This window comes from Bombus flavifrons, chromosome 1 (genome assembly GCF_040668555.2).
Source record: "Bombus flavifrons isolate JBK064 chromosome 1, iyBomFlav1_principal, whole genome shotgun sequence".
Lineage (NCBI taxonomy): Eukaryota > Metazoa > Arthropoda > Insecta > Hymenoptera > Apidae > Bombus > Bombus flavifrons.
The window spans coordinates 10661760-10680100 of NC_138442.1; the positions used below are offsets into that span (position 1 = coordinate 10661760).

The 18341-nt window shown below is 39.6% G+C and overlaps 2 protein-coding genes across 5 annotated transcripts in view; one reads left to right on the forward strand and one right to left on the reverse strand.

Annotated features, from left to right (window-relative positions):
- The window catches only part of LOC138186308 (WD repeat-containing protein 47), an 81233-nt gene that overhangs the window by 13762 nt on the left and 49130 nt on the right, over positions 1 to 18341 (forward strand). For all 4 annotated transcript variants that reach the window (XM_069126090.1, XM_069126061.1, XM_069126071.1 and 1 more), the window contains exons 2-4: positions 11226 to 11925; positions 12115 to 12718; positions 12811 to 13159. In XM_069126090.1, coding sequence (XP_068982191.1) covers positions 11245 to 11925; positions 12115 to 12718; positions 12811 to 13159 — 1634 coding nt within the window. In that variant the 5' untranslated portion in view covers positions 11226 to 11244. The remainder of the gene's footprint in view (positions 1 to 11225; positions 11926 to 12114; positions 12719 to 12810; positions 13160 to 18341) is intronic.
- Positions 7088 to 10001, reverse strand: LOC138186481 (uncharacterized). Its single transcript, XM_069126421.1, has 5 exons — positions 9846 to 10001; positions 9334 to 9756; positions 9125 to 9260; positions 8285 to 8640; positions 7088 to 7717 (listed from the first exon to the last, which is right to left on the reverse strand). The coding sequence occupies exons 1-5, from the start codon at positions 9861 to 9863 to the stop codon at positions 7298 to 7300; spliced, it is 1353 nt and encodes a 450-aa protein (XP_068982522.1). The 5' UTR covers positions 9864 to 10001; the 3' UTR covers positions 7088 to 7297.

An 18341-nucleotide genomic window follows, 5' to 3' on the forward strand; every position in this document is an offset into this window, starting at 1 on the left:
GTATAAAATTTTCCCGAATTGTTGCGTCACTCCGGAAATTTGTCAACGTCACGGCCCGCCTGAAAAATTAAATTAACACGCATCGACCGGTGGTTACGATGGTTGTGGCTCGAAACGTGCAAAATATAAAATATTTTGTAAGCTAAAACGAGAACAAAAAGTTATCGTCAACTATTTTAACGAACAAAACTTCTTTATACGGTGCAAAATATTACGTGTTCGTTGGAGGTGCACTAAAATGCTTTCTAAAAAGGCTAATACAGATGAACGATCGACGAGACATCGTGCTTTTTCGCGATGGCGGTAATTTATGAGTCTGGAGGTTTATCGGACGACCTCCTAAGCTGAACTTCATCCTCTCTGTTCAATTCTCCACACGACTATAGAGAGCGACGGTTTGATAAATCACGGCGAGCTACTTTCGCGCTTTATCGACCACGTCGGGGCTGATTCGTCCGCGAGACAATGGACGAGGGCGGCGAGGACTCGTTAGAAAGTAAGGGTGCCGCATGGACGCGTTCGAGTAAGTCTCGATCTACCCCAAGAGCAAGGCCACGCTTAAAACGGGTCTTTAAAGAGAAAGAGCTTTGCTGTTTTGATGAATATTGACATCGACTATGACTTCAGTAAGATATTCGTAATATCGAAAAATATGCATAGCGGTTTACAAAAATATATGAACACTTGTCATAGAAAACTTATATTTTATTATTTTAAGCGTTTATATTTATTTATTAATATTTATTTATTAAACAAATATTTATTGCAAATATGCACAAAGTTATATGTTTAAAATTCCATTATACAGTATGAGTAGTCATCTTCAACATGTAAGTGTTAAATTTGGGCCTCCTGATTATTGAGGTTTATTAATATAATGAATAATCGACTGATATGTATTAATGAAATTTAACAAAAATTTCATATAATACACGAAGGGTATCTAGAGGAATTCAAATACTTTTTCGTGAGCCGATGTATATTGAAAGATGTGACCGAAAATAAACAAATGTATGTAAAAGATTTAGTTAAGAAATTGTTTCACATGTATAAAATGTGAGGTTGAATGAGAAGAATTAACCCGCGAACAGACCCTTCTGTGCTCATCCACGCTCAGAGCTTGCTGGCAATTAAAAAATCCATGATCCGTGCAGTTTGTGAGCAGGGGACTCGGTAAACAAAAGGGCAATGTCGATTGCGCCAGAGTGAATGGCATGCCATGATGCTGACGAATTATGTTGTCATTCTTCCTTCTGTGCGTACAGAGGAACGATGATGGTTAATTTTGGATTGACAGGTCGTTGATCTTCTTCCTTCATACAAGTAGTCCCATGAATGTCGAATAATGTAGCAGTGTTGAGGATACTCGTGGTAGATGAACGGATAAATCGATAGGTACTGTTGAAACAGGGATTGGGAGTTAATAATGTTCGCTATGGCAGACTTAATCTGAAGTAAGCCAATTAATTTTTAATATGGATTATTTCTGAACGATAAAGACGACGAGGATAATACGATGAAGCAATTATAATAATGAAAGAAGAATCGAAATGTAGTTCGATGGATCAGCTTGTGTAATCATTTTTCTGGTCTTGTTGTTCATCGGACAATGGAAATAGCAGCAAGCCAGATTTCGTATACAACCACTTTGTAAAATTACTCAGGAAGACGACGAGTATTCCGACTTTGTCCTGGCAAAGTTCCTCCCTTCTTTTCCCATTTTATCGTCTCAACGATTGGGAAACAGTCCGACAATATGCTTGCTACTTTTCTGCTTCCCACGATCTCACGCTTCCCACACGCTCGACCCTGCTTCTGCAATCGCTGCTTACCTCGTTCGAACTTGACGAACAACTTCATACATTCTAGCAGCCTATCTAGTAATATCATCGCCACATTTTTCACCCACTTTCGAGCAATTCTTTTACCAAAACGCTAAAACTCATTATACAAGCGTTATTACACTGAAAACTTGCCAAATTGAAGTTTTCTCGTTGATATCGTTAAGACAAATCTCGTCTAATATAATACGTCGTTGCGTTACAACTGACTTTCTAGAGAAGCAATTTTTTAAGCGTAACAAGAGATCGGCCGATTTGGCTCGCTTTCAGTCTTTCGAAAGTGATTAACCTATTTGCATCCAACATAGCCCGAGAACGTTCGAGGCGATCCGCGATAGCACATCGATTTTCATAAAAAGTCAAACTCATCGTGGGGAAATTCTGTTTCCATCGAAGACATCGTGAAAATAGGAAACTCTCAAACGTGTTAATCACGCGAGTGACACGCATGCAACAACGAGTTTCACGTCTTGTTCGTCTCGTAATCGACACGCATTTATTTAGCAACCGTTAATGTAAACGCGCAGTGAGATTTACAAGGAAACGAATGTCTCGTGACGACACACACCGTCTTCATCCGGTTAAACGAGGCTTTCGAGATTTCCCGGAGGCGGCAGCCTTCTCGAGGAATTCGTGTCGCGTGAAAAAGGAGGAAAAAGTTGTCATCGGCTGGCTATCTTCTTGAGTAAACGCGCACCGGTACCACGAGCTTTCGGGTCAAAGGTGAGCTGCTTGAATACCTCCATTACAGGCCGGGTAATGGTTCCTTTACTCGTGCACCAGTATGAAGAAAGCACGCCACACGGCTTTGAACTACGAAGAGACCGGATACTACCCTTCTATAAATCGCTATGGCGCTTCATGCAGGTAAACGTACCGAATCGAACCGTGTCCGACGCCGTGTCCGAGGCCGTTGGTCCACATCGTTGTAATATTCCGTGACTAGGAGAACCAAGTTATCCACCTTATTTCAAGATGGCTCGAGAAACAGGCTAATTATTTTAACAGAGAGTTTTACGAGTATGTGGTTTCGGTGCTAGATAGGTACGTGTGGTATTTTAGAAGAACTCGGACTGCTCGAAGCTTCCAGGTATAAATCTTGTCGGTAGATAAGACGCAGCCACTAGCATCGTATCTCTGTTACCCGAACTTTCTGATGAAATATCCTGGAGAATGAGTGGAATACTTAGAGACAAGTTTTGACTTGAAGACACGAGGTTTGTGAAGTTGTGAAAGTTTGGTGAATCGGTTTTAATTAAAGATTACTGCACGATCAGGTTACGTTTCGATCGTATATTTGTAATTACGCGAAACGACATAACATATGATTTTATAAGACGAAACCCAAGAACAAAATTTCTATATTTATACGAAGAATGTCTAATCTAACTATCGAAAAAAATGAAATTTCTGACGTTTCATTGGATCGTCTATGCGTTTTATTAATGGATTTATTAATCAGAGGGGAGGCACACGCATATCGATTCTCCGTGAATGTTATCGAATAAATTAATCGGACATTTGAATCGCGCATACGTAATAGTGTCACGGTGGCCGTCTGGACGTCTGAAAGCCGGAATTACGAACGCAGCGAGGAGCCGAGAAACACCGATAGTAAAGGATCGTGGACTGACTCTGGCATTAAACGCCGCCAGCCGGCATCGAAAAGATGGAGGAATGACCGGGCTTTCAAAGCCACCGAGAGATTTTCAAACTTCGCTCTTTGTGTCTTTGCTCCTTGGCTAGGGGCAATGCGCTTCGCGAGCCATAGAACCGTTCCATAGAACCGACCTGTTTTTACCTTCGTTCAAGAATACAAATTAAAGAGCGTTTCTCTATTTTTTCTTCCTTTCAGCGGCGTGTTCATTTTTTCTTTACTTTCGTTATCAGTCTAACAACTGCTCTATATGTTGGCCTTAGTAGGAAAATCTTTTTTACACCAAGCTTGTAATATTTGATAGTATCGATTTTCTGTACTTTTTTGCATTTGAAAACTCTGCTATATTTGCGTCTGGAAATTCTACCTTTTGGGAATTAAAAAGTTTGCAGTAATAAAGAGGCAGCTTCGATATTAAAATTTTATTTGTAGGGAATATTCAAGCGTGGAAAAGTTTATTATTATGGATATTAGTTGACTATGAATTTATAACACGCTTGAAAAGGTGGTTTGATTGTGGTTGATCTTCAGTTGGTTGTTGTTGGTTTATTCAAATTACTGGAAAGTAGAGCTATTTCTTTATCGCAGTACCCCTTCCATTGGAATTTTATAAATATTATATTTTTTGGAATTGGAAATTGTACATCTTCTATGTACAATATATCATAAATGAAGCTCCGTGTTTTTTCGCGTGTCTATTCACAAATCTTGTTTTATAAAGATTGTAATATATCGATCTTGATCATATTGAACATTTACTGTTTTGAAAACAAATAACAATTGGACGCATTTACAACGGGAGGCCGTATATGTGTATCGAAATACGTGCCATTGTTACTCACTGTTCTTTTGCGAACGAAATATCGACCGGTAGTTTTGTTTGGTAAATGCCGACTCCCCTTAACTAGTATCTAATTATAGTCGTTTAGAGTCACTTGTTACGAGAATAACGATGAGTTTGCATAGGTCGTTATAGGACGGCAAACGTGGTGGAACAATTTGTGGACGATTCGCAATTTCCGCTCAATAAACGCACTTCCCCATCGATTTCGTATCAATTAGTCATTTTAATAAGTAGACGGTCAACGTTTATGAATAACTGGCAGCGCGCTACTTGGTTTGCGCAGCGAATTACGTACACTAAGAACCGATGGCTATAAAAAAACAAAAACTTTCATCGGTAAAACTTTCGTTCCATTTACCCATTATCGACAATCGTGTCTGGTTATTGACTCTCACACAACGTTATATTCCGTTGTAATCACCGTTTAGTTCGCTACTGAATTCTTTGTCTAAGGTTTCTCGTCCACTACCTTTTCTTTGAAAATCAAATTCAATTATATATATCTCTTCATTCAGATCATAAAAAAGAGAGAAAGAAAGGGATTAATAAAGATGACTTATCACACAGTTCCACAAGAGTTTCTATGGAGTTCTACATGATGGAAAGAGAGTTTTTCCTCTGTGAACAAACTCGTTAAAGTATAAATGGAATTTTCAAAAGATTTGTAGCAAAAAAAGGACCGACAGCTGTGAGCTTCAGCTTTTTCAAACTTCTACAAAATCTGCTTCGTTTGAAAAGCACGTGGATTCGTATAACCTGTCCAATCGTCGATAGTAAAATTGCTCGTTTGAGATCGAAATACAAGGATCACGGCGTAATTGAAACGAAATTGAAGTCGAATTGTTTGCCTGGTAACGAAAGCCGAGTAAACCCGTGACGGAACCGACTGAAACGTAAGCGGAACAGTGCTGAAAAATTTAGTTTCGATTATATACCACGAAGCATCGATAATCGCGTGGCTAAAATTATACCGCGTTTTACGTCCTGTATTTTGTAATTTTACAGTGCACTTTAAACGTCTCGCCATCTTTTTATTGCCATCGCGTTTCCAACGTGGGTTTACGACCCTTTTAAAGTATAACACGAATCGTCAACGATTATTCGATCGTTTTTCTTAATTAATTTCATCGTTTGACAGTATTCTTCTCTTTTTCGAAACTAAATTAAGTTACATCGACCTTGTACTTTTTGGACTTTCATATTTTTTATCTCAATAAAGTTGATTGTATTCGACCAAAGTAAAAAAAAGAAATCGGCTGCACTGTCTTCGATTTTGAATAATTATCGTTTTGGCTCCCTTTCACTGGCAATTCTTTATAATTTTTTTCCAGTCTCCAAGCTGAAAAATTGCAAATTAAAGGATCGGCGATATGGCTTCGTAAAAATACCTAACCGTTGTTCGTTGTCAACTGCAACAGCTATTCATAATAGCACAGACATCGATACTCCTGTCCGCGAAACAGACAGATACCCTCTGTTCGCGCAACATTGTACGATTGCTAGATTCAACAGTTAAAACCGACCATTAAATCTCACGGACTTGATCGACGAATAAAAGTATGATTTCTTCCATTCCAATCTCGATTGTAACTTTTACCTTTCAAACTACCGCATCGACAACGCGAATTATACCACTACGAAGACATGGCATGTGATTTTTTCCAATTCTCCCCAAGTTTCACAATTTAAAGGGAAATTAAATGTGGCTGCACGGCTAGAAGTAGCCGCAACTCTCCTTGCGAAAATTAATCTCCTGGGCGCCCGTGAAACGTTCTCTTTCCAAAAACTTGCTCGCTCCCGCTCGTTCTTCACCGTCCTGCTTCAGAACGCGCGGACGGGAAGCTCGCTCGTAAATGCTGAATTTATCCCCGGTTCACGTTCTCGCCTCGCCTATGCGCTTGCCCGTAATCGCTGGAGTGCATCTGCATAGCCCGTGTATTCTCCGAGGCACGTCTCCGAACTTCGTTACACAGAGTAATTTCCTTATCTCGTCGCTTGCACTTTCGACGAGCGTAACGAATGGCAAACACTGTTGAAATTTCGCAGCTTCGAAGAAATTACATTTCACGATGAACGAAGGGCGGGAGGGTCGGATACAAGGTTCGAAAGTTCGGGTCCCGAGCGAGAAATCAGAAATTGCTCGATCAGTGTTTGCCCTCCTTTTCCGGTTGCAGACACTCGATGCCCTCGTCGTGCACCGGCCATACTTCTCGCCTCTCTGTTCGGGTCAATTAACGCTGCCGGCAAATTGTCCGAAATTGAATTTTCGTTCAGTCGCTCGGTTGTCTCGCAGCCGCAACCGCTGCTGCACGGTCCGGGCTGTGAAACGTGTCCTGGACGAGAGTTCGCCGTCTTCAGCGTTAATATACTAATTAAGGAATAGTCGAGTTAATGGCAGGGAAATCTTACGCGATCTGGAAACGAGCTGAGTCAAGAAACCGTAAACGAACCGGAATGAAAGGTAATCTTTGGCTTTCTGCGAAAGCTCGTGGATCATTGAGAAAAATTGTTTCTTATTTCTCTGGAAATGTTTGCGTAAAACCGACGAGTTAATAAATATTGACGAGAGGGGTGTCAAGTGATAGACGTATTTTCGAATTAGTTCCGTGATTAAGCGATTGATGAGATGATAGTGAGATCCGGTTGGCAGACGAGCATTAAGGTCCGATTATGTGCAGCCTTCTTGTTAACGGCACGAGATGTAACACTTTATGGGTAGGGAAGCTTTTAATAAACTTGACGGCGTTTATGGTTATACGTTTATTGAAAAATGTCCATCTAATCATCGATTAAGAACGATGAAATTTACATATATATTCGATAGATGCTTAATTGACGTGTAATATCCGTGGAAAAATATAAAATATCGTGATATAAACATTTTATACAAAATCTAAAAAGTATAACTATGTAGTTAAATTGCGTGGTCGTTTGATTTGCAAAGTCGAGATTCATTTAAACTAACTGATATACGACAGGTTGTTGTATATCATTGGTATCGAAACAAATTCTGTATGGCGAATAGGGGGACGAATATGGGCATGACCAAACATAATTACCTACATAATTACCGAAATCGCTAACAGTATAAGATTGAGGTGCAACGGTGTACTGAGTGTTTGGCAAATAATTTGTCCCCAGGTCAGTTGGCTTAGTATAAACTTGCACGACTTGCTCTGCAGCGGGCTGTATCGGTGTTAAATTATTCGATGGCTCAGCGTTGTGGTGCACGTTAGTAGGAATCGTGATGCTGTAACTTTCTTTTGACGTATTATCCTTGAATTTCCCGTGGTGATGCACGTGCTGGTGCACCTTTATTTTGTAGATATCCCCCAGCTTCGTGCCCGTTATTTCCTTATGATTATCAGCTTTTTCCTGTTCAGGTATTTGCAAATAAATTCATATCCATTACTCTTTGTCAATTAACACGTTTATCAATTACGATATATCTTATCATGATCCGAGTCAAAGTACATACTTTTAGATTATGCATATCACATACGTTACGTAAGACGCGATGCAAAATCACGAAAATGTGAAAAAATATTTTACAATTTAAAGTTATACAATAATAGTAACAGGCATTGTGTATGAAAATTATTTGTTGGAAAATTATTTATAATGAATGGACTATGAATGATTTATGCGAGATTTAAAGACATAATACCTAAAATAAAAAAAAAAATAAATATAATAAAAATACGAACTACTCAAAGTATAGTATCTGTTATGACATTCAGTAAGTGGAACAGATTTCTGTTGCGTTTATAAAAGTAGAAATTTACAGAAAAAAATAATATTCGTAGTTCTAGTTTAGTTGGTTTAGTAATGATAAGATCAAATCCGCAATGAACGTATACAAAGTCATTAGAATTTAACAGTTCTTTGTATGAAACAATTTTTGTATGGTTCATTGTGTGTATATAAAACAAAAATTCCTACCGTGGAAGTTTTAAATTCGCGCTGACTTCCCACGTTATCAACTGGCGACGATTGAACGGAAGCAGAGACCAATCTGGAATCCAGGGCGTTTCTCTGTTGCTGTTTTTGGGAGGAAGTTTGTGGCAATAATAATGTGTGATGAATATCTTTGTTGCCTAATAAAGAATTCGTGGTTTCTATAGGAGTAGCAATTGGCATTTGTTGTGGCATTTCTTGCTTTACTTCGGCTGGTATTTGTTGATGGGGATCATAGGATGGTTTCAATTCCAAAGAACGGTATTGTTGCTGCACAGGATACATGTTCGATGGATTCAAGCCCAACAGCGAAACACTCTGACGAGTATTCACACGCTTCTCTGTGGAAACATCATTATTTGATAGAATTTATTCGCCATTTTTTATGAAGATTATTCATAGGTGAAAAGTTGGGTAGTGAAAGATATGTAAGTCTAATTGATTTATAGTAGGTAATATAGTAGATAATAGGGCTACCTTTTATAACATAATTTGAAAAATGCAGCGAATATATTTTTGTCATTGGTCAAATTGATCACATTTGCAAATGGATCATTTGTAGTAGAATTCACATAGCTGTAATGCATATCATAAAAGTTCACCGATTCTTTCTCCTTTTATGACTTTTCACTCGTATAATAGGAGCTCACGACCAGATATGAAAGTGGAATCGATAAGAATTCATTGAACAAGGTCATAACTAATATTTCGTTTGAAATTCTGCTATACATATATACATCCAAGAATCAGAGTATCTGTATCATTCAACTATAGCCAACATTCCACATGTAACACTAATATTGTACTTGAAAATAATTATCTTACTCTCTTGATCTTGCAAATCAACGACCGATAACGAATCATCTAAGGGCGACTTCGTGGCCACATCATCGTGTTCGCCCCTTTGTATTCCATCGGATTCTTCGCTTGGATTAGATCTTCTGTATCGATTGTGTACTGCCTAAAAAAATGGTCGGTTAATCGATAGTTACAGGAGACAGTGCTGAAAGTAATAATGAACTTTGCGTGCTCACTGTAGGAGGATATTGATAATAGGGTAGAACTGCCCCGGGAATTCCTGCTGATCCGTAGCTATTCATATCAGACAGCAGTCGTCTGTAAGCAGTTCTTGACATAGGTGGCAATATTACATGTTGAAACATCGGCGACAATGCTTGAGCGGGAACATGGTATGAATCCGAATACACTGGATAAAGTTCCAAATGATACCCTGGATCCATGTATTCCTGTTGTTGTACTGATTGGCGTGGATTGTGTGATTGAGGATGTGATCCATGGTCTTTGTCTTCTGAATTTGGAAGAGTTTCAGGAGGTTGAGTTATGGGCTGATATTCTTCCTTCAAATCTGATTTCTGTGTAGAGTGTGAATGTTCGTATCCAGGTTGTATCATAATGTCAGCCAACGCATAGTGGACTAGGAAAATAGCCATTAAAAACTGAAATCAAATATTATCAAGTATGAGCGTGATATTTTATAATTTAGTGTACATATTAAGATTTCAAACGTCAATTATTGCGATCTTACCATCGTTAATTGCCCCATTGTTGTACTTTACCGTTGATCGTTCAACAGTTCGATCGAATCTGCGCAGCGGGCTTTAAAGACACCTAAATTAGTGGACGAAGGTGCTGATGTCACGTATTTCGTCTGGCACGCACTTTTGTCAAGCCAGCATGTTACAAACTTGGGAAATTTAGCAAATTCGCAGAAGACTTTTATGGGTCACTGTTTTACGAAATTCACGTATCGCTTGACACCTGTATTGCTTTCATCGCGATTTCATATGCTATATATATATTTTTAATAAAAATGTATTTTTGACGAAATCTTTCAGCCACAGAAATCACCTTTCGTTTCGTCGTATTTCATCTGGTCGGTGAAGCAATACAAATCTCGTAATTCACACCCTTTGATCAAGAGCTGCTTCGAAAGAAACTTTCGGCACCATATGGAGGCAGTCGATAACAATTTTCCTCATACCCATATTCTCCGCCAACGTCGTTCGCGCTTCGATTCCCAGCAAGTTGGATAGAAAGAGATTTTCAGAGGAATATAAAGTAGGAGATTTTACGGGGTTGCTCGAAATATCAAGTTTCTCCCTGCTGCATCGAGTCTGTAGGATTTTGCAACGAAATGGAATATCATCGTCATATGGTGGCCGCATAATAACGGCCCTCGTGTAAATCCATGTCATCGTTCCAATCTACTAAACGTTACCGAGCCTTCCCGCTGTGCATATTTCATTCAAGAAGCAACTCGTGCGATTTCATCGTTCGACCGGTGAATCTATGAGTTAGAAACATCGAAACGATATACAAACGGAAGCAAACGCGGGCGATTTTATGTTTGAAATATTCACGCACAGGAAAGAGTAGTTTAGTAGGGGAATAGCAAATCAACGTCCGAATCTATCCACCCAGTTCGTGCGACAATCAGGGCGTGTCAGCAGGGCCGGTGGCCTCGAAGTGCAACGAACTTATAAAAGCAAGGATTTCGCACATTCCTTACGAGCGTAACATTACTCAGTTTTGCAATAACACGTATCGTCCGAACAGCAATCCCGGTGAATCAGATCGTGATGCGTTGAACCTTAGTATTATCGATCGCTAAATTAGCATTGAGCAAAACAATTTCGATATCAACCTACCCTACATTCTCGACTCACATAATCTATATGTAGGTCTTTGTTTTTGTATTAACAGAAAATCGTTTTTTCCCTTGATTCTATATAATGTACAGATATAACCTATATATGCAAGCTGCATAAAATTGGTAGATGTTACAATATCATCGAAATTGTCGAGCCGTATTTCATTCGACCGTTTATCAATGAAATTTCTTGTAACTCGTCACGCTCGATACAAAAGGTCGAGGCTGTAATTCTCTGCTCTGGAAACTGTCCAGGTTGCGTATTCGGTACGTGATGCCGGCGGCGCACCTGACGCTGCGCGAGGAGGATGTGGTACGACTAACCTTGGAGTTCCTCCACAGCCGTGACCTTCACATCTCGCAGCTTTCGTTGGAACGAGAGACTGGCGTGATAAATGGTCAGTACAGCGACGACGTCCTGTTCCTTCGTCAGCTGATCCTCGATGGACAATGGGACGACGTGCTCGAGTTCATTCAGCCGTTGGAGGCGCTGCCGGATTTCGATATGAGAAAGTTCACCTATTCGATCCTCAGGCACAAATACGTGGAGTTGCTGTGTATCAAGTCCGAGGCGAACTTGATCGCCGTCGGGACAAACGGGAGTGTCGACAATGCGGTCGAGGAGGTTGTCAAGGTTTTGAGCGACCTCGAGAAGGTCGCGCCATCGAAAGAAGAGTACAGTAGCTTGTGCCTATTGCTAACGCTACCGCGACTCACGGACCACTTGCAATATAAGGACTGGAATCCTAGCAATGCCAGAGTTCAGTGCTTTCGCGAGGTGCATCCGTTGGTTGAGAAATTTCTGCCTGGCGACAGAAAGAGCACCGATCCTGCTCATCCCGTCACCTCCGCGAAAAACGATCGGCTCATACAGTTGATCATCAAGGGCATTTTGTATGAGTCTTGCGTTAACTATTGTCAGGCTAAAGCTACAGGGTCGAAGGAGAGCGAACAGGTAACATTTGTTTTCATTTTATCTTTAAGCCGACTATTTGTTTTTATTTGAAATACTAGGACAGATACTTCGAGTAATATTTATATTTGTACTTGAAGTACGTAGATACTATTAGATATATATTAACTTTACTTCCCTTTATAGTTTAAAGATAATTAACGATAATTAAGATATAAATTTGTATTACAGGTGGAAATGAATTTTTCCAGACTGTTAGACGGCTCAGTAGGTTTCAGTGATTCTGACTTAAGTCTGCTTTCTTGGCTACAAAGTATACCGCCGGAAACGTTCGCCGTACCTTTCGCTCAACGAACGTTAAACGTGGATGTGGAACGGCTCGAGAGACCATCTTTGGAGACCTCCTGGACGGAACACATGTTGATCACCCCCATAAAGCCGAAGACCTTCCCGCATAGCGCGATGCCGTTCACCAGGCCAAGATCCGCCGCTGACATGATGTCACGAAGTTTAGTGCCCGCTTTAGAAGCTGGGCTTGGACCAAGGAGTCCCGGGCCTAAAAATACGCCGATACCATCTGCGGCGCTAATGGCTTTGTCTACCGGTGATATAAACCCGATGTCAAGATCATCTTTCGCGAGCTTTCATCTAACCGGTTTTAAGAATAACAAATTAATGAACACCAGCGTGGATAGACTCTTTGAGAACGAGGGTGACGTCTTTCTTAGCTCGAGCTACGCTGAATTTCAGCAACTGCCTTCTATACAAGAAACAACGACCAACAGTCAGCCGAAAGCTCCGCCGAGGACGAGAGGACAATCGAAGAGTCCCGAGGGTAAGCCTATCTATTCTTATTTTTATTTATTAATACAGTAATATGTCATATACATTGTTATTTTTAATACTTTTACATGCGTCTCATTTTAGGTATCAAAGCTGACCCTTCTGCAGCCTCCACGCCAGAGCGTAGAGTTGCAGGCAGAGAATCTCCCGCCCCATCGACGGCCAGAAGTTCGAGAAGAGATTCCTTGGCAGAAAAACCAACCGGAGTCGCGGCAAAGATCACGGAACCTACTGCGATGCCTGTTCGGGCTTCCCTAGGTGGAGAGCATCTCGAGCAGAGTTATAACGGCGACCTGTTTAAAGAGTACCAAAAGCAGAAGCAAAGGCTGCAGGAGAAGTTCCAACAGAGAGAAAGGGAATGGGATGATTTGGTCAGACAGTTGTCGGCTCCGTTACCCTCTCAAGTCGTCGATAATAGACTTCAGGGAGATGGGTAAGTGAAAGTTTTATTGTTAGCCAATATAACTAACTTTCATATCGCCAGTATAATTTCGACAGTGATAAATATTCACTGTTTGATTTGATAGTTTTTTTAATGTAAAGAGTCCGATCGGTAAACGATAGGAGAACAGAGAAACAAAAGCGTATTGTTTGTCGCGTTTCGATGCGCCGCTATTCAGTGGCCGGAGTGCTGACGATTATCGCCACGAGGCAATCACGGAAAAGTGGTACGATGCTTCGAATTAACATTGGCTCGCTTCCCGGCGAGTTGCTCATGCGACAAAATGCAGACAAATACTGTTGTTTTCCGTGTGGTGTCTCGCAGGTTCTGCAGAGCACAGTCAATCAAACCGAGTAGTTGGCTACATTCTCTAACAGATGGCAGCAAAGGAATGCCTTTGTCGCGCTTATTATGGTACTAAAGCGTGGGCCGAGAATAACTTGTTCGGTCTAGACAGCAACGTGTGGCACGGATCGAAATAGCAATTCTCCACAGGAAACGTTAAAAAGAAACCGGGATTATTTTGTTGATTTGACGATGCCCTTTGACCTTTGCTCTCTTATCGCAGTTCCATTTCTCTGTTCAAATATCGACTTCTAAAAGACGAGAGTTTACACAGATACTCAATACCGCATATGAATTTGAAATTTCTGCAGGGACTATAGGGACTATAGGGACTATAAAAATATGTATTTGTAAAAAAAGTTTCTTTTACTCTTTTTACCTTCGTGTATTATTTATAGTTCATTGAAAACGTGTTTCTTTTGAACGTTGCCGATCGTAGCAATTCTGTTTTCCCACGAGCTTACACACCGAAAACTTCACCGTAGACAAATCAGTAGCGGCGGGAAGTCATCCCTCGTAAGTGTCATGCACATTCCTTTTCGCGAACGAATAAACGGTCCCGGCTGTATCCTCATAAATGTCTTGTAACGAGCTAAAATTACCATCGCCACGAGATGTCAAGTGCAATGTATCTTTTCTGCACAGGCATATCGGTCGCATCCGGTGATAATAACTGAAAACGGCGTTTAAACGCCGATCTCGTGAACTTTCTATGCTACGCTATCAGCTTTAGTTCATCACTTTATCAAGATATTTACATAGAAGCAACATTACATTATACTTTACCATTCAGAATTATGAGCCATTTTTTTACCATTTTTTAAATTCATAGATTTCTAGATATGGAATCACCTTGCCTATTTTGTAACGGGTCAGAACATATAATTTCTGATCTTTTATCATATCTTCTGTCATCGTCTGTACGCGGGTCGATAACGTCAAGTGACCTAAATAATTCTCAATGACGTTGTCGTGAAAAAGCCAGTTCGCGGTATCGATGCGTCAAAGAAATGAAAGTGGAATTCAAACACGGTTCATTGGCACCGATCGTTGACATTGTTCCGAGTCCGGATACCGGATGTATGAGAATAAGTACGCGCACGTTGTCACAGGGAAATCGTGACCATACAGCTTCGTCATTGGTTTGGGCCCCATCGAAGGTTCTCGCTTCATGGTTTCGTTCTGCATATTTATGGTCTCATTGTCTCATTCATGTATACCGGTTCCTCATAAAACGCAGATGAATGTGCAAATTTCTGGTATGCGGTGTATCGTCTAGACGTTTCTTTTTCTTTGACGATGTAAATGCGGCCTCTGAATAAAGCTAAGAGTAAATTATTTCGTACAAACATTCAGTATTTCGTAAATTTTACGAATAATTTCACTGCCTCGAATATACAGGTGAAATTAATAATTATACATATTTAACTTCTTTTATTTTTAGCTACAATTTATTGAAACGAGATCTATAAAGTTGTCTCAAAAGTTTCTTTCGTTTTATAAGGAAATAATAGATACGCAACATTTTTTGTTTTATATTGTTTCGTTGAATATTGTACCCATTACTTTGAATTGCACTCAATTAATTTTATTATTGATCCATTTTATTTTATTGAAACGAAATTGAATTATGTATGATCCACTCTGTTCTGATTTCGATGGAATAAAATAGATCATACATAATTCAATAAAATAATATAAAACAAAAATGTCGTGCATCTATTATTTCCTTATAAAAGAAAAGAAACGTGCCGGACAACCTAATACGTAGCGAGGAGTAATTCGATGTGCATCAACGTGGAATTCGTTTCAGCAAAATTAATCGTAACTGCAAATGAAGCGAAATAACAGATACCAACTGTGCCTGAAGGGCATCCTCAGTCTGCAAAATGCTAATTACTGTGGATTGCTGGTGAACAAAGTTTAACTGATTTCAGAGGCGACAATATCGTGGTTGCAACGTGACGAGCTTGCGGTAGTCGGTTTCAATTTCTTGTATACGTATGCAAATAGTGTCGTATTATGACTGCATTCGGTTCTTAAACAATGAAGAATGGATATTACATACATCGAATATTTATTCAAATATCCATTTGAACATTTATTCGATATTATCATCAATTGTTCGGATAACATAACAATTTTTTTTAGATATTACAGGATTTTTGGAGAGATTACGTTTACCTAGTCCCTCTTTCCTTTTGTTTGCTTTTGCTATTGACAATGACAGTTTTTAGATTCAGTATCATAAAGCTGATTCATACCTTCTCTTATCTATAATCTATGATATCATGCAATGATTCGGTTGAAAGGGACCGTTAGATCGTGATATCTGCTTAAAAAACGTCCGAGTGACTCAATCATTAACAGAATCGATTAACTTATTTCAGTACAAGTGGATTAATTTCGATCGAATAACTCAGGAAGAACAAAAGAATTTAACGAAACGTTTGAAAGGATCAAAGGAGCGATGCAAAAATATTTCGAATATGTTAGTAAAATTTAAAGAAAAATGTTTTTAAGAATAGCAATCGAATGCAAAAAAAGAATAACACTTCTCAGGAGCAGATCCATCTGTTTTTGAGGAGAGGATTTTCTACTAACTATTTGAGAAGAGCTTTTGCAGGTCATTCATTACTGTTGAGTCGTGAAAAATAGTGACTATGGTTGTTCTAGGAATCGAATCCGAGTCCCTTGGCGTTTATAGCCGACTACGTTACCCACTACGCTGTCGCCGTCGCCTGCTACTGTTCATATTTCACGATCCTAGTACATATTTGTGCATGGAGAGCTTTCCGATCTCACATTACTGTCAAAACACGAATTTTTCATAGAATTTTCAGTGAAAGAATTAAAAGCTTAGAAGTTGAAAGAAAGCAGAGTGAAGAATTGAATGCACTTAAAAGAAATTTGCAAGCATCGATTCATACAAAGATCGTAACAATATTTTGTGTAGTAAATTTCTTTGTTTGTGTGGAAGTATGTAATTCATATTTTCATTACAGTAATATTGTATGTTAATGCCATAAATCAGAGTTAGTGACAATATTGTATTTCCTTCGTAAACAAGCGTAAAACTGCACGCGTCAAGCAGTTTAAGCTGAAGTTACTTTTTCATCAGAAATGATTATTCCTGGTATGTTCTTTAATTTTTTATTGAATTTACCAGATATTCTTTTATCTTTTCATTGTATTAAAAAAAAAGGAACGATAAATGTTTTTCTACGGTATATCTTACATAACAGAATTTTGTTGCGCTAATAAATAAGTAAATGAATGATCTCTTCTCCACTTCAATTGTTTTGGACTTGACAATCAAAGAATTTTAACAAATAAATCAAACTAAGAAGTAAAATAAAAGGGCAGGTGAAATCCATTTACATCGAATTACAGCGAGTTGGTATATTTTAATGGTATACTGTTTCTATAGTGTACATTTGTGCAGATACTAACGAGACTTGTTAGCAATCACGTTGACACGTCTGAGACGTAAGTCGTGGAATTAACGGGCCAAAGGAATTTCAAATGTCTGGCACTTCGTTAACCACAAAATACGAACATATTTGAAGTAGTAAAATTTACGTTTTGCGGTCGTTGAAATAAGGAGCGTACGATAGTCCTTGATCCTTCAACCGGCTCAACAAACGAGGCCGTTCTTAATGATTCACTGCGCTCGATTCTTTCCAGTGAATCCCTTTAAATGGCCACGCGCTGTCACATTTTCGAGTTAGAAGCAATCCCCAGTTAACTCGCGTTCTTCGTAGAAATTACTTTATTACTGTCCATGCTATTACTTCAGGATAAAGCATTCTTCTGCGTGGTAACACACTTACCAACCGCGTATTATCTTTCACGCGTGACAGACACAAATCGTATCCATAATACAGTTTATTAACTTCTCTCAAAGATACAAATTACGCGAGACAAGTTGAGACAGCTACCTCGAATAACTCTGGTGACCAGAGTCGTCGAATGAATCGTGAGGCATCGAGTTTAAGCACGTCGGAAGACAGATTTAGCGTAGAAAGATAGAAATTCGCGAATGTCTCGCACGCACGTTCTCAATTCGTTCGAGCTGTCGAGCGGTCAGCGTGCAATTGTCACGGACGTTGCTTTCTCCGTGAAGATCGTCGACAGTGCCAGTCATTCGTGGATTTTCTTGGCTCGCGACACCGCGTTTTCTCAATTCCTCAGCCAACGAAGCTTTCAACCAGCGTAAGTACGGTAGTCCACCTACTTGCGCGTGTCGACCGCGAGATGCAGCACGCAATTAGTACGCGTGACCGACCGAGATTGGCCACAGACGTTGCTTTGTTCGAGACTTGCTCGATTAAAACGAGAGGGAATCGCGAAATGAGCGTCCATCTCGAATCGAATCGCCTCGTTAGCATCGAAGAATACCAGGTGTTGTAAACGTTCTTACGTGGAAAAGTACATTGGGAGTAGGTTAGTTCGCATTGGTTCAAGGTGAACCGATTGCAGGTGCCGTGACGGGACGATGGTGTCCCATTCTTTCGCAATAGTTTGTTTTCACTGATGCTTCGTTACGAAATTTGCATTTTACAGGGTTGGAGTTTGGTAATGTAGGATTTGCTTGAAAATTATTGCATATTCATGAGAATATTTGTTTTTCTTTTTGCAGTAATAATATCATTGTTCAAATGAGCGAATCAGAAGTCGCATTGATCAACTTCATAAATTAAAAAATAACGTAACCCTGTCTTCTACTGTTACCCTGGAATTTACTTATCTGCGATGAACAAATTTCTGAAGTAATTTGTTTCTTGAGAATCGAATATTAAAAAATTGTGTATCTGTGTAATGAGAG

What these genes read in the sequence shown, in the direction of transcription:
- LOC138186481 (XM_069126421.1), bottom strand. An exon ending in ATTATCAATATCCTCCTACA is followed by an intron (nt 9,261 to 9,333) that starts GTGAGCACGCAA and finishes CCATTTTTTTAG; the next exon opens with GCAGTACACAATCGATACAG. An exon ending in GCGAATTTAAAACTTCCACG is followed by an intron (nt 7,718 to 8,284) that starts GTAGGAATTTTT and finishes ATACCTGAACAG; the next exon opens with GAAAAAGCTGATAATCATAA.